At 44.3% G+C, this 23,246-nt stretch overlaps 1 protein-coding gene across 9 annotated transcripts in view; it reads left to right on the top strand.

The window, feature by feature from the left end:
• Positions 1–23,246, top strand: part of KALRN (kalirin RhoGEF kinase) — a 435,213-nt gene that overhangs the window by 343,274 nt on the left and 68,693 nt on the right. For 7 of the 9 annotated variants that reach the window (XM_072341566.1, XM_072341565.1, XM_072341561.1 and 4 more), the window contains 2 exons: positions 12,556–12,585; positions 14,078–14,324. In XM_072341566.1, the coding sequence (XP_072197667.1) occupies positions 12,556–12,585; positions 14,078–14,324 (277 nt within the window). The remainder of the gene's footprint in view (positions 1–12,555; positions 12,586–14,077; positions 14,325–23,246) is intronic. The other 2 variants (XM_072341563.1, XM_072341570.1) reach the window with 1 other exon arrangement.

The following is a 23,246-nucleotide window of genomic DNA, read 5'->3' as shown; positions in this document are numbered from 1 at the left end:
TTCTTGGTATAAACTCATTGGTTTGGGGTTTACAATTTATGTGTTCTGGAACTGGATTATTGTCTCATAAAACAACGCAGCAGCCTTTTCTCATTTAGTTAGCCATCCATTTTTATTAGGGCGCTCTATAGAATGCCTGCAATAATATTATAAAGGTGCAGAAGGTTCATTATTTCACAACAAGCAGCCAGCCAAGACCATTATTATTTTTACAACATCCAGGCTTGCTGTTGAAATATAGTTTTGATTATAACCTTTTTTTCCCTCCTCCGTCTTTCTCTTTTCTCTCCCAAAAGCAGCGATGTGCAATTGTTCCCTTTCAGATTGCTTTTCCACTGCCCCACAAACATGTCATTTTCAGTGAAATGGAAGGATTATAATGGGAACAGATCAGTGATAATGCATTACTGGAATACAGCCATCCCCAAGAGAGCTTATAATAATATCCAGTCTTCCTAAGCTTTAAAATCTGCAGTTTGGAGACCCTGTGGCTCTAATACGGAACCTAGCACTGAATTCTCCCTGCACGTCCAATTCTTTGATGCTCAATTATTGCTGGTGCTCTCCCCTCCCTACCATGTTGCCATGACGACTGCCTTGTGGAAAAAAAAAACCCCTCTCAGACGATGCAGCCGCCACTTCAGAGAGGGGTTCCAGCCTCATAAAATTGTGGCTCAAAGAAATTACTGAAGATTAATGACTTTGCTCAGAGCAAATTGCTGAAAATGTTGGTAATTAAATAAAAGTATGTGCAGGCGATGCGTTCTCCAAGTCCCGTCTGTTGGCACCTGCTGAGAGCCGCAAAGCGAGTGTAAATCTGTAGTAAAAAACAGATTCGGGTATTATTCCTGCGTATAGTTTCTTTATGCTGAACAGTTAGGGTGTTTAATTAGCAATGCTAGCCTGTCACAGCATCATAGAATCACAGAATGGTTGGGTTGGAGGGGACTGTAGAGCCCACCCACTCCCGAGCCCCTGCCATGGGCTGGTTGCTACCCACCAGCTCAGGCTGCCCAGAGCCCCATCCAACCCAACCTTGAGCCCCTCCAGGGATGGGGCACCCACAGCTTCTCAGGGCAGCCTGCACCAGTGCCTCACCTCTGAGTAAAGAATTTCTTCTTCACATCTAACCTTAATATCCCCTCCGTGAGTTGAAAGCCATTCCCCTTTGTTTTGTCACTGTCAGACTGTGCAAAAAGTTGGTTCCCCTTCCTGCTTGTAAGCTCCCCTCAAGAACCATAAGGTCGCAGTAAGCTCCCCCTGGAGCCTTCTCTTCCCCAAGCTAAAGAAACCCAGCTTCCTCAGCCTGTCTTCATAGCAGAGGTGCTCCAGCCCTCTGAGCATCTTCGTGGCCCTCCTCTGGACCCACTCCAGCAGCCCTGCATCTTTCTTGTGCTGGAACTGGGCACTGTGTTCATCAGTGCTCCCATCCCAAGCACATTCCTGGTTGCAAGGAGGATGAATACAGAGCTGGAAATTGCTCATGCTGAATCATAAAACAGGGCTTGTTTCATAAGCCCATTAGGCACATGCCCCTAATGTTAAGCATATGCTGCACGCTGCCTAATAGAAATACAGTTTGCACTGGCTTGAGGTTAAGGGTATATTTTTAAGTCCTGTGATGGTTTTAAGGTCTTAGAGTTGTGAACTTCTCTGGGACAGTGAGTAAAATACGTTGATTTTATTTTCAAAAGCATTAGCTCTTCTCATATTCAGTAATAACATTGTTAGCATCACATGCCACACTACCAGTAACCAGCTGTCATGCAGCAGGATTTAAAATGATGTGAGCAGGACTCCAAAGGAAGACATTTTGTCTTTCCCAAAGACAACAGCACACAGCCAGTTTAGTTTGCCTTCACTGAAGGTGAGCAGTGCTCCTTGGGATGGGCTCCAAAAGCACATCTGCTCGAGAGCACGATATTGCAACCTTATGTTACTAAAATCAGAAGAAACATGTGTACCAGTAAAATCCGGGCTTAGGAAAAAATCTTGTGTATTCTAAGGGGATAAAAATATTAACTCAAACCAGATGCGTAAGGGCCAGGGCTATCTTTGTTCACTGCAGCAGATCCCTCAAAGTCTCTTTCATCTCAGATATCTGTTTGTGCCCATCCAGAACCTGCAAGCATGAGGAATTCACCAGAATCTCAGATACTGTCCCCTCTGCCAGGCAAAGAGGAAATGCACACAGCCTGAAAGGGAGCAATAATTCATTTTGAGATGTAAACCTGTTTTTAAACAAGCAGTTTGTATGTTAACTTCCTCAATCGGAGGCTCAGCCATCTGTTTCAGTTAATTGGTTAGCCTTTGGCTGAAGTTTAATCAGTGTAGGAACAAGAGGAAGGGGAATAGGTGGGCCTGGAGGCTTCACAGGACTGTGCCATGAAATCAAAGCTGCATCAGGCCCTGATGCTCAGACAGGGGAGAATGTGCTTTGTTTTGCAAGGAGCCAGCGTGGCAGTAAGCTGGTGGGGATGTATGGGTGTTATTACACATACTGCATTGCTCCTTTATGTTATTCCAGTTCTGCTTCCACAGCCAGGCTTGCAGGACTGCTAGGCTCTCCCTTGGTGCAGCAGTAATGATGTTAATCATGACATTTGGCCCATTGACTTTGCTAACCTCCTGTGCATGGCCAAGCTTTGCCCATCACCCGCCTGCAGCAAACTGTTGCCTTGGGGCACATTGTCACAAAATCCCATGAAGCATTCAAGCTGCTGGGCCAGCCTGTTCTGCTGAGCTTATTTCACATCAGTTGCTGCAAATTAAAGGCATGTACAATTTATAATGTGTGGGTGCCTGTGCACAGAAATTCAGTTTCCTCAGTATTTACAGAGTATAAACCAGTCCTCCTTGTTTAAGGCTAGGATGAACATTTCTGTCACGTTAGGAAGGAAACTTTATTTCATTCTGCAGCTGCTCTTTAAACAGTATGAAGTCTTTTTTAATCTTAGTCAAGGTTCAAAATGAGATGTTTCAAACATCTGCTAACTATTACGGGCCATGCCTGCTAGTAGAGGTAATAAATTACAGCTAAAAGGGGAATCAAGTGACTTTATTGTGTGGGGTTTTTTGTTCATCACTTCAAAGTTTGTCCTCATTCGGTATGATCTGTTGTCCTTTCTATCAAGGCCCCCTCTGCTCTGATGCAACCGACAACAAACAACTGAACTCAATCACAGTGTTTCGATGCACCCTCTGTGCTATGTGCCAAAACAAAGATGGGTGGTTCTAGCAGAACACAGGAGAGAGGGCATTTCGGTTTCCTCCAAAAGGGGAGATAACAGATCAGCTTTCTGGTTTGCCATGGAAACCTTTTGTCAGCCCAGTAACGATGACGTCTAAGGTGGCAGTGGCACAGAGACGGGGTTAGTTAGCAGAGCACACACCTGTTGAACTGCCAGAGGGGAAGGTATGTCAGCTTTTTCATTTTCCATGCCTGATTTGAAACAGCTTTGGGGGAACGCTCACAAAATGTGACTGTAGTCCTGGGGTGGTTGTCCTGGTCTGTGGTAGGTTCATGCAGGGAGCAGATGCTGCTGGAGCTGGTGGTCACAGAGAACCCTGGTTAAGAAGCATTCAGTCAGCGCTGCTCTGCAAACCCTCTGGGTATCTTTTTGGAAGGTGTAGAGATCAGGCTTGTGCCTCTAACATGGAGCACCAACTTCCTTCGGTGTATTTGCTTTGTTTGAGAGTACAGGGTTTGGTAGTATTTACCCAGGCAGCTTCCTAGAAAGACTTCCATAAAAAAGGAAAGCCAACCCTTCACGTACAGCTACAAGCTGTAACCCATTTTTGGAATGACTGTTTTCCTGCCAATTTTTCACTGCGATGCTTTTGTGTTTGGTGGTGTTGTCTGGCAACGCTTTGTTAGATGAACCCCTTCTTCTCATCATCCAGTGCTCTGATGACCACCTTCCCATTTCTAGTAATTAAAAAAATGCTGTCACAGTTTCTTAAACGCACGACCTTTCCACAAGAAAGTTGGGGTTTTTTTTGTAGAGAAAGCAGTTATTTGTGCTGAACTGTTCATGTGAGCAGTCAAAATCGCATGCCTGGATGACGTGGCTGCAGTAGACTTTCAGTCAGTGAAGTAATTGCTCTGTGTCAGTGGCTGGTGCTGTTTTTGTGACAGTGGCTAAAATATGAATTTACAACCGTTGCACATCTAAGCTATTTGGTAACGTGATAATTGCTAAATCCTATGGCTGTAAGAGAAGAAAAGCCTGTGATGTGAATGATGATTCAAATTACATTGGGTTGTACAGTGGAATTAAAGCTGAGGGAAAGGCATGTCGTAAAATGACATCGGGTGATCAGAAAAGGAGAATGGAGGCAGTCAGTGTAAATGACAGTTACTACTCAAATAGAAAACAAATGTATGTAGCCAGAGAAGAAATCTTTGCAGGACAGAGCAGTCTGGGGCAGTAAGTTTCCAAATGGCCAAAGAATGAGGAGAGTGTTCACCTGGTAACCCATGGCATCCTAGTTGAGATGGATGATGGAAAAGGGCTGACAAGTTTCAAGGAGGTACAATAAAGCTCAGTGATAGTCTTTTTGTTTCTGAAGAAGAAGAAATTGCCCTTCCAATGAGGGAAATATGGCTCACTTAGATTCGTATTACTGTTGTTATGGTGAGAATGTGTAAATGCTCCAGAAGTGCCTACAAAGAGCTGTAAAGCACTTTGGCTTCAGTTTGGAAAATGCTGAATATTCCTCTATTTTTTACTTTTTTTTCCTACTCTGTTCCAGCTATTTCAGAGGTAACAGCCAGACAGAAATGGTTATTTCATGTGATCTGAAGTCATGGTAGTATCATTTAACATTATTTGGGCACTTTGTGGCTGTGGAAGTTGAGAAGAAGGCTTTATAGCCATTCTTGAAATAAGACTCAGTTCTTCCTACCTCTGCTAGGGAAACTGAGGCATGGCAAAATGTAGTTAGTTTTGGAGATACTCCTTTTGCTCTTGTTACCAATGAGATGTGAGCAGGTTCTCTAGGACCAAATTTCTATGTCATGAATTAGACTTTTCAGATTCTCATTGTGTGTTTTTTGTTTCCCATGCACCTACACCTTGTGAATACCTTTGATATAGGAGAGAGGCATATTCATTTATTGGCACTGGGGATCAATCCAGACGTTAGTTACGGTACAATATGAAGCAGTGTGATAAAGAGACCCTTTTTTGCTGGAGGGATAGATAAGGAATCAGAAGGGAGAGAAGGAAACAGAGCATACCATGATAAATTATGTACATGTTCTTAATAGGGTCACTACTCACTAAGGCCTTGTGTGTGAGCTCTGAGAATGAAAGGATGTTTTACATGTGTTTTCATCATTTTCTTCTGGAAATTTATCATTGAAAGAGCCACCAGCTCATAGTTACAGTGTTTTAAGTGGTGATGCCACAGCAAAATCATTTTTCTTTCAGTGAAGTCTAGGTTCATTCTCTAAGTTCAAGCATGTTTTCTCTCCATTTAGGACTCATCCTGGCGACCAGAGCATTTCAGCTGTCATTTCTTCAGGTTGGATAGGGGTTAATGAGGCTTGGGAAGACAGTTCTGCTACTGTATTGCTTTAGATGGAGGAAATTGCTTACTTATTATTTATCATTATCATTCTTGTCCAAAATGTGCTTGCGTTTTATGAAAGGAAACAGATGCTTATGCCAAGAATCTTAGAGCATAGATGAAGAAATAATGAATTAGTAAAATGGAATTTATTAAGAGAACATAATTTTCTGACTGGAAAAGGAGATATCCAGCCAAGGAAGTGTCTTGCAAGCTATTCAGCTTAAGTGGTTTCAATTAATATAATGTTAATGGTGTGTACATGTGTATGGAAGACAGGCTGTGGGTTCGAAGAGTAGCACTCACTACGTGGAGTTTAAGAAAAGCAGAGCAGAAATTTATCATTTATTTCTTTGTTTTAGAGTTCTCCAACTCTAAACTTACCTCAAAGTGAATTAGGGTGGAGTATTTGGTCTGATGTGTCTTCACTGGAAGAAACGAAGGAGGAGAAGGGACTGTGCTTATCAGTAGACCTTATTATTTGTTTCATCCTGTGATAAGTGAACATAGGAAGTTCTTTTAGGCTCCCCTCAGTCTTTTACTTGATTGTGCTGGACTTCATCGATCCATAGTTAGGCCTGCCTGATAATGTGAGAAGACAGCAAATGTAAATGGCAAAGTCAATGAGTATTTCCTTTCAGCTGAAACGAAGCAAGTCAGATTGACTGTCAAACCCTTTGAATCTATACTCTTGTAGGCAGTGGAATTCATTACCTTGTTAGAAACTAAAACAAAACAAAAAGAGGGTGCGACCACTTTTTGTTATTGTACTTTAGAGAGGAAGAATTTTATGTGAGGAGTGCCCTCTGGGAACACTCCAGTAACTCTATCAAAGAGACTGAAACTGATAAAATTCTAAACCCGCAGTTGCAGTTCCTTTGGGGGCTACATTACAGTGGTACATGTGGCAGCCTTTCAGTTCAGAAAGGGAAGCATATGACTGCAGCCAAAGCCCTTTCAACACAGTTTTAGGTAAGCTGATCTGCATAAAAGCCATTGTAATCTCTTGTGCTGCTCAGGTTTTAGGCAATATTTTTGTTTCATAATGCTGTTTCTGTGTCCACTAAAAACATCTGCTTAGACGTGCCAGGCTCGATCGTGCACCCTCTTACATCACTTGGAAAATGAGGTCACTTCGAGTAAATAGCGGTATTATGGAGAGCAGAATGAAAGTCCCAGGATTTAACTGCTCAGCCTCAAGCTGCAGCCCATCATGATGGCTGAAAATGATGCAGCAATGCTGAAAAGGCTCTGTGGGTGCAGTGGATGAGGCGAGCAGCAGGGAGGACTCAAACACAAGTAATCACATCCTAAGAGATCTTCTTTCCCCAGAACCAAGCACTGACTGAGGGCATGATCATGCAGCCCCTTTGCAAACTCTCCTGCTCAAAGTGGGTACTGCTTCATACAGCACTCATTCCTGCATTCTATTTGAAGCAGCAGTTGTGTGCTTTTACTTGGTAATTAGTGGCAACACTGAGCTGGAGCATATTGTTAGGACATTAATATAACAGACATAAACTATGGGCATTATAGGGAATAGGCTGTGAGGGAGGAAAAGCAGCCTGTGGGGTTGCCTGCCTCTCTCCATGCTGCTGCCAGACAACTGCAACCACCTCACCCAGCCAGGGGCCAGGACCCTCAAAGCATGATTTTAATTGACCAGAAGCATTATTAACTCTCAGCATGAAGTCTTTAAGGGGAAAAGGGGCATGAAGATGTGCCATGAACGGCCAGGCCTTCCCAGGGCAGCTTTGAGGTAGACACCATTCACTACCACCACTCCTCCGGATGAATTCTCTGTAATCTTAGATGCTTTTGCCTCCATGGTCTATTTGACCAATCTACTGAAAATTATTAAGAGCAACTTATCTAAATCCACCTTTGAGTTAATTTGTGGCCTAAGGCTCTGACTTACAGTAATGGGACCTATGGACCCACAATAAAGATGAAAAATAGTAGCTATTAAATCTGTAAAAAGGAAACGACTCGGAAGAGGCAAGGGATGCCAAGCTGGCCAAGGCAGAGGGGAGTCAGACTTACAGGACCATATGGCTCAGGCATCATTTGAATTATCCTTCCAATTAAAGTCACTTTATATAAAACATCTGTTCTGTGAATTTAACCATTTGGAGAAAAACCTTTAAATCCTTCATTGTGTTTTTGGTTTCTCTGTTCCCAGCCTTAGCCATTTTGTGGAGCTAATGTCCCTGAAAAATGGTGTATTTGTGGTTTCTTTTGATGCTACCACTGGTTGCAGATGGGTTTGGAGCTAGTCATGCTGGCTGTTTCATTGAGGAAACACAAGTGGTATCTGTTCCATTTTGTACTTCTCCAGGGAAGGGAACAGGATCCAGGTATCAGCTCTCTTAAGCCAAGTGCCATGAGAATACCTACAGTCTTAAAAGGTCAAACTGATTCTGTGCTTCAGTTTGTTGGGTGAAATGGAGTCTGGTCTCCTCTATCTTCAGGAGTGCTTCTTATGGTGCATGTGCTGTTTAATTTTGGCTTGCTGTAATCTTAATTTCTGGGAAAAAAGGCTCCAGAAATAATGCAGGCTGTTCCATTCAAGCTGTTCTGCACATGTCAGTATATGCTGGAGTTCCAAAGTCCAGCACAGCCAGGATATGGTTGTCCAGTAAGGACTCCAGCAAGATCTGCCGGACATAAAAGAGTTGTTCTATTTGAAACTGTAACACCAGATTTCCTTCCTGTTAGCATATTTATATGTACCAAGTGCCAAGTCTCTCTCTTCTTTCTGCTGTGGAATAACATACTGTATCTTGATTTATAGAATGCCAAGCATCCAGATGCCTCTTGTTATCTCCTTGCTGAGAGAAGCAAAACTAGTACATTAGGGCTACAGGTTGCCACCATCAGCCCCACCATGTGTCTGACTAATGGCTTAAATACAAAGAAACCTCCCTGCGAAGCTCAGGAAGCAATCCTCTTCAACTGGACAGAACAAGGGGTAGGAAGCACCATCTCTGGCTTAAGTGCAAATGGGTATAGGGACCCAAGGATGAGGAGATAAGCCAAGTATTCTCCATCAGACTTCTGAAATGAGCTCAATCTGGAACAATTTTGCCAACCACTGTGGATTATTCAGGAGCTCTCAGCTTCTAAAACACATTCTGTACCCGCAGAAACACCTCCATACCCATGCAATGAGGCACTCACCAGAAGTGCCAGAGCTCTCAGCTCAGCATCCCACAGAGGTGCAGCACTTTTACAGGTAGGAACGTAAGTGTTCGCACTCCAGTACCGGAATTCCTCAAAGGCTTCTTCTGGATTTGATGTCTCTCTCCCTAACCAGCAATAAGAAAATCTCTATGGAATTACAGAAATTTTCACAAAGAACTCTATGAGGGTTACATTTTTTAGTGCCTGCCTCCCAGCTAGAGTGACAACTCTGGGTTTATTTCAGTGCAGACAGAATCGGCGCCTAAGTGGTCTTATTCACTTCTTTGTAATCTCTTGATAAGGATGCAAATCCCATTCTTTCTCCTGCTGCCGCTCTCACTCTCTTGAAATCGGCTGTTTATGGTGACTAAATGCTTCTATCCAAAACTGGCTGTCATCCAAAAGCAGATGGGCAGGAAGCCTACAAGCAACAGCAAGCTAGCAATTTATATTAGAGCGCAGAGCGGAGCTACACAGAACGCTTTGTTTGAACGAGCAGAGCTCTGTGTGCTATTGAATATATGTAAATAACCAGCGAGTGTGCATTTCTACAATGATGCTGGCATATTTTAAAATCCCTAAATGCTCTCAGTGACTCTCCATACCGTGATGGATTTGTTCTCTGTTGCTGCTTCTTTGAATGAAAATTACATGTCGGCTTGGCACAAATAACTACATGCCTACCTGAAATGTCTTGGTTCTTACCTCCATCTTCAGGTGCTGTGCACTGCTGATTCTGTGGTTTCAAGTGGGAAATATAAGGAGATAGAAGCATTCAAGGAGCAGAAAAAGGAAAAAGAGATTCATATAAAGAAATGATAAGATACAGCAATTTTAAAAGCAAAGTACACTGGATAATTTAGTATAGAGTGGAGCTAGGTATGGTTCTTTATAGTAAAATGTCTTTTTAAACAGGTTAATATTGCATGAGAGAATAGTTGTGCATTGCATACTGTCAGAGCATCTTTAGCAGCTGCAAGTCCTTAAGTGGACAAATGGCAGGCTGGTATGAGCAGTGTCTGACCAGAGCTGTCATAGAGCAGCTGGCAGCACTGAAGCCCTGTCTATGCACAGCTCACAGGGACTACCATGAGCACTGCAGGTAGCTGGGTCTGCTCGTTTATGTGCCCTTACATGTCACAGTGTGGTGTATGAGCCTCTCTTACAAACTTAATACCTTAATTACAAAAAGACTAAACCTTAATAATGGCTTTGTGTCACAGAAGGGAAGATCATATACACCAGTGTTCTGTACCCTTGGAGGAACAACCACTGTGATGCTGCTACTTCTGCTGGGGTAGCAGCTATTTATCCATTTACACTAGCACAAGCACTGCAATATCTCTATTACCAGTTGTCAGTCTCCCTGAGCTTGGACTTATGTTTCAGAATCAGTGTGAGATCCACTGCAATTCACACATTTAAGTAGTGTTCAGAGCGTCCTTCTCAAGAGACCATCTTCAAAACCCCCTGCTTACCCCATCAGGGAGCTATTAATTCCCCTTTTCTTTTAAACCAAAGTGGATTTAGTACTAGTTAACATCTATTCTAGCAGGAAGGAAGGACAACTTGTGACCTGGTAGGTCTTTTCCATCTGCACTATAATGATAAATGTGCCTCTGGTGTTCAGCCTTGCTTCCTCTGGCTGCTGTTTGATGGCTGAAAACTGAACAGATGCAGCGGTGGCCGTGCACACATGCTGTGACACAGGAAATACCATCACACAGTCATTCTGCACTAACTGGTGCCTGCTGATCTCTGGAGCAGCCTGGATGTCCCCCCAAGAAGGACATGTCCTTGTCTGGGACCTTTTGGTGGCTTGTACTTCATGCTCCCAAGGCTGATAAGCACTCAGCTGGGTGCTCCCAAAAGAAAAACATCTCGTGTAAATCACAACAAAACTCATTTATCAGGGTCAGTATGTTACATAGAAGGCCCCCATCGATGTTTAGAGTTTTGGGAGCAATGTTGTGCAGCAGATAGGGTAACTTTCAGTTGTTGGGTGGGTGGGTCCCTACCCACATTGGTGACACAGAGCAGGTGTGCGGTAGGACTAGATGATCTTAGAGGTCTCGTCCTACCTAAGATTCTATTCAGTGATTCCATCTAGCATTTCGCTATTTCATTCTGCATTTCCTTTTCTTACTGCTTTTCAAGCCATTGCTTTCTGTGTAATTCATTCCATTTGTCCCAGTGTCAGATCTTTCAGTTTTGCCTTGTGCTCTGCAAAGACCTGCTGTATCACTGCTTTTATTTTAATGTCTTGTGGATTTGGCTGTACAGCACACAGGCAGACTGCTGTCTGGGTTTTAAGCGTATCCACCCAATGGTTTTAATGGTCAATTTTATCACAAGAACGATAATAGTGAATATTATATGCTAAAATATGAAGCCATTTACCTGTGAAGTACCGCTTTGAGTGTGTTCTATATTCTTTCTTTTTCCAAACCAAATGCAATCCGTGTGAGAAAGCAGCAGCCCATCTGTTGCATGCCCAGAGGGAAAGAAAACTGTGATATCCTTCTCTGAAATTGGGAAGTTGCTCTCCAAAAACAAATTAAGCCATTAATAGCTTGGAGAACACTTCATAGGTGAAAGGATTTCTATCATCAAGAAGCAGGTGTATGCGTATTATTCCTCAATGACTGATAAATTGTATACATGATAGCGTAATACAGTCTTTCTATAGAGAGATTGCTTTGCTGTGGGTTAATTTGGTCAGTACGTGTTCTTTGTGGTGTGGTGGTATATAAGACACAGAATAGACACAGTGAATACCAGGCAGCCCTTTGCAAAAGGAAGACATTTTCTTTCTGTTCTTTGTGATCAGCACCTAAAAATCATCTGTGGGCCCCCACCTGGGCTAACCACACCTGTAAAGGGTCCCTGCATAATTTCTCCTGCCAAAGTTAGGGTCTTTCCCTACAAATAAATCATTGTACATACAGCATCACTGTTCCTCCAGCAGTGAGCTGACAACAGGCTGCTAGAGGGGCTGATCACTTCCAGTTCTCATCGTGCTAAAAAGCTATTTTTAATGAGATAGGGAGAACCAGGAGCTTGGGACTAGATGGCACCTGCAGGTCATGGAGCACACCTGCCTCCTCTGGGGTATTGCTTACAGCTGCTGCCCTCATCGAGCCATACACTGTGTCACAGGTGCTCAGCTACCTGGGGAGGGGAGGGCAAGGACCCCCAGGTTTGGAGTGGGCTGCAGCACATTCTCTGTCCTTTTGAAACGATGGACTGAGGGCTCGCATTTGAGCCTGCTGCTGCTTGCCCTGCTGCAGCACAACCGCGCCTACCGAGCCCCTGCCTGAAGCCAAGAGGAGTGAATTCACCGCAGAGTTAGTTTGCGGTGTGATGGCAAACACGGACACCTAGTGGTACTTTAGTGCAGGGCACGGCAGTGCTTTCAGTTTTGTCTCTTGCATTTTTCTTGTGTCTTAAATATACCATACCAGATCGCATCCCATAATGGATCAGAAAAAAAAACCACTGTAATTCTCAAATTATCCCACAGCAAAGAAACCTTAGCAAATATTATAGCAATATCTTATACTTTCAATAGCTGTGTGTGTTCCAGTTACAAGAAGAGCATGTCAGAGTTTGACAAATTGATCTCTTGTATGTTCCATCAGCTCACTGAGCTCTTTCTGCAAGGATTAATGGTAGCACTGTGTCTGAATGGCCTCCAACAGCTGCCACGGTTTGTTTGGTTTGGTTGATTTTTTCTTTTTCTATCTATTTACAAATAATCTTTCAGAGAATTATTTCCTTCTTCTTCCCCCAATCTAGCATTTCGTCTACGGCAGAGACACAGGACAGGTGAGAACCAGTCCTTGTCCACTGACCCCTTTCTCTAATCATACATATCGCAACTGTGAACGGGATTTCTTTTCATGCCTGCCTCATAAGATACACAAACCTCTGTGCCATTGAGTGCTGTTCCCATGGGAGTGTGCATTTGAGACTGCCTGGCCTGCAGTAAGGGATTTGGAGGCTGTACAGCTCGAGAGTGATGTCTGTCTGTAGAAATGGGTTTGCACTTCTAAGAGGCTCACCCATTCCAGCTGATGAGCAGATCCCACTTCGCACTGAGTTCACATAGATAGTAGGCATTGTACAACAATTCTCTCAGCTCAGTTGGATTTGCAAGTGGCTTATTTAAAAACATTTTATAACGCACCGGTCTTTAGCTTTGTATCCCAAGTGAGGTTTGTGATATTACAGGCTTTTGAATCCGCTTGGTTGCTGCTCAGTACCTTTTGAATCAGTGAACTAATTCAATCAAATTTTATACTAGAATAAGGGGCTCAAAGGATCCTGCATGTTCCAGGAAGCAGGCAGCACATAGAGACGAACCCAGATGAGGGCCCCTAATGATAGGCAGGCAGCAAGCAATCCAGATTTGTGCTCACACCTGTTTAGACACCTGCAAATCCAACCCTGAGATCCAAATCTGTAAGAAAACAAGCTTTGTTAGCTGTGCTGCCTGTGCAGTCGCTTTCCCTGCTTTGTTCTGCTCTATACACAAATGCTTCTATCCAGTCTCGGGTTATACAGAGACCAAGGTTAAACAGAGACCAGTATTGTTCCTTGCATATCGCAGGGTGTGAGACTGAAGGAAAGCAGCAGGTTGCCAGCGCTCAGTATGGATGTAAAACGATACATTTATTCTTGGATACAAATCCTGGAAGTCAGAGTATAATCAGTCGCTCTTGGTTTATATAGTTACACCTCTGTTTTCCATCAGACAGTGTGGGAGGAGCTGTTCTGATCTGCCCCATCAGGATCCCCTAATCTCTCAGAAGGACCTTAGAGCAAGTTTGGGAAGAAGAGGGCAATGTTTTTTGTCCTGCAGAAAGTGGTAGCTGTATCCTCACTGTGTGGTGGCATCTGGGAATGTGTCTGCCTTGTGCTGCAAGAGGGAGCTGGATTTGTTCTGCCATGAGGCACAGTGCCAAGGCTGTTGGCTGGGCTAGTGCCAGGCTAGAAAGGCACCCCAGAAACTAAAGAGAAAAAATGCAAAGCTTCTGATGGGCACCCCCAGCTAGAAAATTGTGGTATTCAAGAGGCCATGGGGTGGGTAGCTTTGATTTCTTACTCAGGCCCAACAGAATGAGTAAGAAGGAAAGGAAACAAGGGTCACAACACGTTGAACTTTGGCAAAAGAAATGATTAACTTGGCTTCTGAGGAGCACAAAGCCTGCCTTTGCCAGTGTAAATATGATGCAAAGATGATTGCTTTCATTCTGCCCTCTCTAACTCCTATTCCTACTCTATTTATTTTTTTTTTTTTTCCCTTGAACCTGGGCAGTTGTCTGGAGGGTGTGAACTAACCGTGGTGCTCCAGGACTTCACGGCGGGCCACAGCAGCGAGCTGAGCATTCAGGTGGGGCAGACGGTGGAGCTGCTGGAGAGGCCGAGCGAAAGGCCAGGCTGGTGTTTGGTGAGGACCACGGAGCGGAGCCCACCGCAGGAAGGCCTGGTCCCCAGCAGCGCTCTCTGCATTTCCCATTCCCGCAGCAGCGTGGAGATGGATTGCTTCTTCCCTTCAGGAAAAGGTAGGCGACAGCCTGACAGGTGTTTTGGACTGTTTTGGATTTCCCCTTTTGTATCTTGTAAGCTGCTTGGGCTGCTTTGGCAGTCAACGTGGGCAAAGGACCGTGTAGTCATGAGTGAGTTTTGTTACTGGGTCTCTGTGAGTCAGCACAGCACCAGCCCAGCTCCATCCCATGAATCAATGTTTGTACATCTGTGTCTTTTTCTGTGTGGCAGTTGTTACCGTGTTGAGATGCAGGATAAAAATAAGACACAAGAATTGCTTCCAGTGCCTAGAAGCTGAGATGGAGGGGGAAAAAGCCAACGTGGGGGAAAAAGAATGCTGTGCATGCACACAGCATGCCCTAAATTGTGGACGTGTTATTTTATGCATTCCACTGTGCACATTAATGCGTGGTCTTTTGCTATATCCCCACTGCCCACCTATGATTGCAAACAAGCCACCAGTGAGTACTGGCACACCAGGCTGACTGGTGAACTGGAGGTGGTGAGTGTACTGGTACGGTACAAGAGGTAAAGCAGGTGTTACAATCAGAGTGTGACAAAACACGTATCACCCTGAGAGGCTGGGCCTTGACGTCAGTTTGCATGGAAATGACCTGCCCTTTCCTACAAACACCTGCACTGAATGGTGAAATATTGTTTGTCTTCGGTGGTGTCTGTGGCCTATTCAATTGGTGTCATGTTCTGAGCATTGTGTGTCTCATGCATCACATCCGTGCAGCCAGAGATGCAGGAGGTGCCCCATGTTGCTGAAGTGGGACCTGCTCCATTCAGGGTGTGCAGAGCAGGTCCCCTCAGGGCTGTGTTCCTGTCACAGTTAGGGCAAGGGGAATGGCTCCTATCATCCCGCTCCCTGCGTCAAACCTGCAGCTTCTACTGGCTTCATGAGGTTGTTTATTTTTTTCTCTTTGCATTAGGGAAAGTAGAACTTGATCCTTCTGCATTTGGACAAGTTAAGCTTGGTGGTTTTGCTTGTTTTGAGAAAAAGCACTCCCTGCAGGCAGGGAGCAGGGAACAAACAGGGCACTGCAAAGGGCCCAGAGTCATTTTGCCTTAAAAAGCATAGGAGGGAGGAGGAGAAATGCTGGCTGTCCCCACTGCCTAAGGTGCAAACTCCAGCGTGTCCATGTCACTCAGACCTGCCACACCTGGAGCATGGCATGGCCACTGGCTTCTCCAATGACCATGCAGAGCTCTGGGAACCCCAGCTGCACCTCTGTTCAGATTACAGTAAACAGGTGAAGCTGAAATTCAGCCTGGCAGAGCCCAGCGTGGTGTGACTCACAGGAAGCACAGGAATGTGTCAGCTGGGTGCAGGCCATGGCTCAGGACACTGGAGGACACTGTGAAAGGCCACATGGCACAGCGTACAGGGAAGCTGGCAGTCCCAAGGAGGATGAAGGCAGGGTGGTGGGGGAATCAGGCTGCCTGAGCACAGCCCAGCCAGGCCACAGGGCATGTCTTCCTGCTAGCTCACTGAGCTGGCTCACATGCTCCTCCTGGCAGGTGCAGTCAGTCTGGGGCTGCTCCAGCCACGTGTTCATGGCCTTTACTACCTCCCGTCTCCTTCCCCTGCAGCCTCTGTTTTCTTCCTGCACATGCCAAACCTGTATCGGGGAGCTTCAGCACTGATGGGATCTCCAGAAGTGATGCTAGACATTATAAAAATAACTGTCCAGCTTACAGTTTTGGCTGCTGTACAGCAAATAGGTTCTTCTGGGTCTAATCAGCTGTCCCTCTATTGGGAGAACAGGAAATTGTTTAAACTGAATAAACAGATGCTGGGAATAAAGAAAGGGGAGTAAGTGTGAAATGAGAACTGCGTGAGCCTCTGGAGCCTGCTAGTCTCATGAGGTGCTGCAAGGATTAGCATCATACGTGGCTTCTGGCTATTCAGACTCGTGCCCATCTCTGTTTCCAGTATCTTTTGGCATGGTTTGGATTATGAACCCCTCAGTCTAAACTTCCAAAATGTGTGGTCTTGCCCTACAACACAGGGCAAAGGCTGACAAATCTAATCTGAACACCAAGTAGTCTTCCCACATCTATTTCAAATACATAAAGACATACAGCTTTGGAATATGCTGGATTTTGCTTGCAGTTACCAAGACATACTATTCTTTGCTTTACAAACACTGCAATTTCAAGAATAGAAAATAGCTGTACTTAAAAGGTAGCATTTGGTAAAATTTGCCAGCTTTGATGTAAGCAATACAGAGTTGTGACAAATACTTTAAAATAGTTGCATCTTCTTGGTGCAAAATGATAAACTGCTGTTCTGTCCTAAATGAATTACTGTAAACCATAGACATAAAACAGGCTTGTGAACATAGACTCAACAAAGGTACTTACCATCCCTAAAACGAGAGAGAAAAGAAGCACCTGAACCATCAACACCTGAACAGAATGCTATCCATGAAAGCCACTGGACATATAAAATCAGAGTTCACTACTGAATATGTGCTCCAGTTCTCTTTCTATTTATTTATTTTTTACACTATTTCTTTAAAAACAGTTCCATAAAATCTTACAAAAGAAAAAAAGTTGATGCAAACGTACGAGAACAAACCCCAAACAGAACGCTTCCTTCCTATGTTTCATAATGAAGTGTCTTTGCAGGTTTCTCATGCAGTTGTTCAGTGAAAGTGCAGAGACGTCAAGGATCAGTCTCCCAGCCTTCCGTCCCGCTTCTGGCTGTGTTCCTGTAGAGGATACACACTTAGTTTTTTCATGACTTGACTACAGCTCAGAGCCCCATAGAGCCCTGTCTGTTCTTGCTTTCCAGATATCTAACAGTGTTTGCAATTACCCTCTGTAAAAGGGCAAACAGGTTTCTGGGATTCACCTTACATAAATATTTTATGGATGACTGAGTAATAAAGAACTGGTCTGCAGTCTCTGTTACTGTATTTGAAAACTTACGTGTATTTTTTCATGACTGGCATTCCCTTGGAAGGAAAAAGAAAGACCTGTGGCACTAGGAATGAAGCTCTGTTTGAACTGTCTCATGGGGCTAATTACAGGAAAACTGTGACTTTTATTCCTGTCTCTTTTACTCTATAATTGAGCTCAAAGGTATTAAACTATAAATTTCAAATTAAGAGAGAAATCTGCACGGATGGAAAGCAACCTAATGACCTAGTCAATATTCATTAAGCACACTGGCGTATTCCTGGTATCAGCCTACTAGCTTCAACTGAGCGATTCCATATTTGTACTTGGCCCATGAAACCTTTGGATAAAACCTTGATCCTACAGCTCTTGTCCACTCACTCAGCATTTTTGCTGTAAAATCAAAGTCCCACTTTAATTCAAAAGCTACTTCTTACAGACATGTTAAGCAATTTCCATCACTGAATTAAAAAGGCATTAAAACAGTAGGGCTTTATGGGACTAGGTTTAGGCTGATGATATGCGAAGGGACCCCACTCAGGGCCCCAAACCAGATCCTGCCTGTGGGTTGCTTGTGTCTGGTCCATCTGTCTTGAGAATATGAGGAACACATTGTTTTAAGATGCTATGCAAACATCTTGCTGCTTAGGCAGACGGCCACTTAACAGCAGGGCTTTGGTGGCAGTGGTCGGTCCTTGCAACAGCAAATTGAGCAATGGTTGGGTGTCTTCCAGCTGTATGGGGAACATAGGCCTCACAAGGTGTCTGTTAGCAGGGTGAGCAACTTCCCAGCTGTTGGCCTGAGTTCATCAACTGTGATACCATTAGACTTTGGTCAGTAGGGCCAGTGGTTTCAGTGCTGCTCAGGGGACAGAGGGTGTTTGCATGCTGAGCTGTAAAAGAAAGAAGCAGAGGAAGGATACATAGAGTCCGGTGAGAAGAATAGCATCAATGAAAATGAAGTTACCCTGAAACCTGCATTTTTGTGACCATTCCTTGTGGGAAAGAGCAGATGAATAAATGGATTAGCATGCAAAGCCAGTGAGAGTAATGTGGCTCTTGTTGGGGTTGGAAGTCTCTTTTCTCCAGACCCTGGCCTCAGAAGAGTAACTACTTAGGAAAAATCATCATTGTTTCTTCCCATGTCTTGGTTTGTAGGAACATCTTGAATCTCAGTAGGGAAGAAGAACCTGGGCTGCTTTTATTATGCCCCTGTTCCTGTGGAGTATTAAATTGTGATCTGCATTGGCTCATGCACATTTTCTTTTGTGTTTTAAACAATCTTTGTTGCAAAACATATTCTATGGTAATGATTCCTGATTTCTTGGGAAAGCTGTGTGAGGATGACTCAGAAGTCGTAGTGCACGCTTGAAACCTTCAGTTGTCCTTGTGGTGGCTGAGAAATTGGTTTTGCCTTTGAAAGCCTTAATTAAGAGCAGTCGATTAAACTGCTTGTAAGGCTTCAAACTAAAGGAAACATTTTATTAGGTAACAGTTGATTTAACTGGCACATAAACAGGGGTTTTCATTAAACAAGCAATCTTCAGGTTCTCAGTGTCAGTATAAAAATGCAGTATTTAAATTAAAAAGAAACAAGCAAACAGACTCTCACCCCTGTTCCTAGTACTATTGCTAGAACTGTTCCAACAGGGATGTTCAGAGTCACATTTTCACTGTATAGTCATTCAAAAGAGGTCAGATGAACCTCTCCTGCTGGCTTTTGATGCTTCATGGTATCCTTGCTACAAGTTGAGGACATGGCTTATGTAGAACAATCCCATCAGGAGAGCTCTTACTGCATTTTCACTCCTTTTCAATTACGGCAGAGCTGCTGGAAACCAGTCGGCTAACCAACATTGTGTAACATAGCAGCCCTCTGTGGGCCAGCAGCGTGTGCTGCCAGGACCCAGCTTTGGGCTACTGCTCTACCACAATACACCTGAAATAAATTAATAATAATAATAATAATAATAATAATAATATATAATTCTAAGACAGAGATGGGTGTGACTCCATGCAGTGTTGAAAGGAATGAAAAAAGAAGGATGAGAGAACTCCAGACTGCTTTGTTGTTTCAACCAGGTGGCCTTTATGTTTTGTTGTGTGGGTTTTTTTCTCTCCTTTGTCTTCCACCTCTCTCCAACAATGGCTGTTTGGCTTCACTTTCATGGGTGTTTACAGCTTCTTCCCACCAATTTGCTCCTTTCTCCCTTAGTGGGCAGAGGCTGTTCTGGTGCTGGAAAGCTTGGTGATACCTCACTCCCATATCTACTATTATCTTTTGATCCTTGGATACTGTATTTTTTTCTGTCTCATAGTCATCCCATGGAAGAAGTCAGATACCTATATAATGCCCATTCTTAACACTTTCTCCTGGACTCCATTATCCAGCTCGTGAGGGGTCTGGAGCACCAGCCTTATCAGGAAGAGCTGAGGGAAATGCGATTATTTAGTCTGGAGAAGAGAAGGCTCAGGGGAGATCTTATAGCTCTCTATGACTACCTGAAGGGAGGTTATAGTGAAGTTGGCTTCCTCTCCTGTGTAACTAGTGATAGGACTGGAGGGAACAGCCTCAAGTTGCACCAGAAAAGACTCAGTTTGGACATTAGGAAAAACTCCATAAGAGTGGTAAGGCATTGGAATGGGCTGACCAGGGAGGTGGTGGAGTCACCAACCCTGGGGGTTCAAGAAATGTTTAGATTTTGTACTGAGGGACATGGTTTAGTGGGGAAATATTGGTGATAGGTGGAAGGTTGGGCTGGATGGCCTTGGAGGTTTTTTCCAACCTTGGTGATTTTATGATTCTGTGATTCTAGCTCCAAAATAATAAAAAATAAGCAAGTATTTAACTACCATTGGCAATATGGGTGATGAGATTTGGGTTTTGTTGCTTTGAAGAGGTAGACCAAGTGAAGCCTGAGAGAATGAGTAAATAGGGACATTCATATTGCTACGACTTTAGTTCTGCCAGAACTTTTACCTGTATATTAGTACATCAAGAATATACAAGTCCACAGGGAGTCTCAGCAGCAGCAAGCCATGGAGGCAGGTCGTATTCAGGCTGTTGGAGCCATGATCTGATGGCTTGTGAGTGTGTCACAGGTTTATGTATAAAACCATGACAGAGTGACATGGTGTTTTCATTTCCTTACCTTTTTTTTTCTTAATATGGCATTGCTAGATATTTAAAGCTAAGCTTCAACCACGTTGATTTGTTTAGGACATATCAGGTACCAGTGAAGTCAACTGCACTTATTGCTTCAGCTGCACTGTTATCTAATCAAAGCCAAAGTCCTCCAGTGCTCTACCTGGAACAGTTTTTTTTGGAGAAGTACAATTTAGATGAATGCTATGATAAAACAGGAAAGGCTATTTTGGGGGAAGTTGCTTTGCTTTTTTTCAGAGGATTTTTATTATTTTAAACACAGGAGTGTTTGTTTAAAAGAGAGAAGGCCTGCAAATTTTCTTGTTTACTTTGCCTTTGCTTCCCTTTCTGACAGGGGGTAAAACTTTATCCACCTAATCCCCAGTCAGCTTAACCCCAAGTTTTGATATACAGTGGCCGTGCTGTATTTTGTACTGGGAGAGGAAAAAATGGGGCTGGGGTTTCAAATGCTGCAGTCAGCTGCACTCATTGGGAATGTCAAAGAATTCAGCACTTGGTCTGGCAGAGAAACTGGGGGGAAATTTGACAGTGATACAGACAGAGCTACAATCCACACCTTCTGAGTCACAAAAGTCCTACCAGAAGGGTTAGATGTTTGGACACATCAGTGTGTCTTGGGACTGATTCTGCTTATTAATATGGGACCCAGCCATCTGCTTTTCCTGCTCTTTCATCCATCCCTGTCACAGGTCACCCTCACTGTGCATGTACTAAAAGCAGCTTGGGGAGTACAGCAAACAGGCAGAGTACAACCTTAAACTGGACACAATTCAGTAGCTGATATTGCATAAAGGTCGGGGCACCTGAACTGGCACTCCTGTGTGGCAGAGGTCTGACAGCTTTATTATTGTGCAACTCGTGCTCAGTGCTCTAATGCATAGCTTACAGTACCTTTGGGACCTGTGCTTAATTTGGCTAGGAGGCTTTCAGAAAATTGGGTTTCCTGGTAGCAGGTAATATATCGATCACTTGTACCTCTTCATTAACATACTGGCACCAGCATCCTAGACTTTGACTGAGTGTGGGGTAGAATTGCTGCCTATCAGGACAAGAAATCGTTCTGCTTTTAGAATCAAGTTAGTCAGCCAACTAAAAACCAAGAAAAGCTAGCAGGGAAAGCAGATAAAGCCTCAGCAAAAGTGAAGTGCAGGAACTGAACTCTGTGTGGGTCTGTAGGAAGATAGAAATGTTTGTGTTTCAGAGGGTTAAGTGCTTCTCTCTGCAGGAGGAGATGGCTATGGTATATTGCTGCCATGGAGATGGCCATGGTATATCGCAGCCACGAAGCTCCTGTCAGCACTGCACTGAGTGCTGCTCATGAGATGGATATGTCCAAAAGCAATTATATTCCTTTTCAGGATGAAGAGTCGTTTGTTTCCTGTAGATATGTCTGTTGGCTTTTTGGCGAAGCAGTTTTTGGAAGGGGTATGGTTACTTATTTCAGCATTTGTGTTATATGGAGAGATAGTGGCTTGGCCAGTTTAGGGTGGGATGTTCAGCAGGCTGAGCACACTCGGTATTCCCATCGCGAGCTGGAACTTTAGGGAAGGGAGAGAGGGAAAGCAGCTCTTATGAGTCCCTCCCAGACTCAGCACCACATTTCCTCCCACAGCCTCTGGGGATGACTGGGGTCAGAATTTCTCTGCGGCCTCCTGGCTCTCCTGCCTGGCTTCCCAGCCATCTTTCCAAGGGCTGGGCCGTGCATAAACCTCCTTCCCTGGCTGTGTGGTTGCAAATGTAGCAGGTGACCTAGATTCTTAGATGATGTTTGAGGGTGTGGGGGGGTGCACATCCTTCTCCTGGCAAACGATCCATCTGAGAGAATAACCTGGGAGTAGTTCCAACTGTGTGTACATGTGCAGAGGTGAGATTGCACTGGTCCCGTTTTCCCACCTTGTCTTCAAAGATGCACTGGAAAGGGAATCTTTAATTTCTGTTGTTCACATATTGATGTCCAGCTGTTGTGACATCACAAAAGACAATAGTAGTTCCACCAAGTAAATACTCTTTTGGCTCATTAAGCAGGACCCCTTGCTGGGGGTAATCTGGGCTGTGCAGCATCCATATTGCCTGGGGAAAACCAGAGGAATCTCCCATCAGAAGGATCCTAAGTGAGGAAAAACTTGCCTGTTCCCCAGTTTTCCATGTGATCTCAGCATGTGTCCTTTCATAAAACATCTGTGCTCTGCCTCCTCTTACTTGAGCAGGGTCAGAGCAAAGAGAGGGGCCTTTGAAAGGGACTCCATGAGAAGCACTGATCGAGCCTGAGCAGTAGTTGTACTGAGAAAGGACCCAGGCTCCTGCTGTGTGCCCCTGAGGTTCAGGAAACTAAGTCAGATCGGGTATTTTAATATTAATAATATTTTAATAGTTATCCAAGAGAGGGATCACTTATTGAGAATGGTCTGAAACTGATGTTTGTTTCTTTTTGTGAGCTGCCCAGAGACCTTATAGACGCATTCTGTTTCTATGAACGGTGGTGCCCGAGCTCATCGCAGGCACCCAAGCAAGTGGGTGGAGTAGAGTTTGGTTTGCAGCATGAGGTTTGTGCTCACTCTGACATGAAGCCAGCAGCCATAATATCTCCTTGTCTCTGCCCCACTAGTGAAAAACAAGCAGCCCACAGGAAGGGTATAAATATAGCTCCTTGAGCAGAATCTGTTTCCTCTGCATTTGGTCATGTGTCTTGAGATCCATGCAGCGCAGTGGGAATGGGGGAGTTGTTCTGGAGCGCTTGGCCCAGAGAGCCAACAGGAAGGTCATCGGCCGCCTCTGCTGCAAGAGCGACGGGAGCATGTGGACGGCTTGTGTCTTGTGTTTCCTCTGGGGCCAGGCTAAATTTAGCAGGTTCGCAGAGGGGCGT

This window comes from Excalfactoria chinensis, chromosome 7 (assembly GCF_039878825.1).
Source record: "Excalfactoria chinensis isolate bCotChi1 chromosome 7, bCotChi1.hap2, whole genome shotgun sequence".
In the NCBI taxonomy this organism is placed as follows: Eukaryota; Metazoa; Chordata; class Aves; order Galliformes; family Phasianidae; genus Excalfactoria; species Excalfactoria chinensis.
This window is presented reverse-complemented; position numbering and strand designations above follow the sequence as displayed.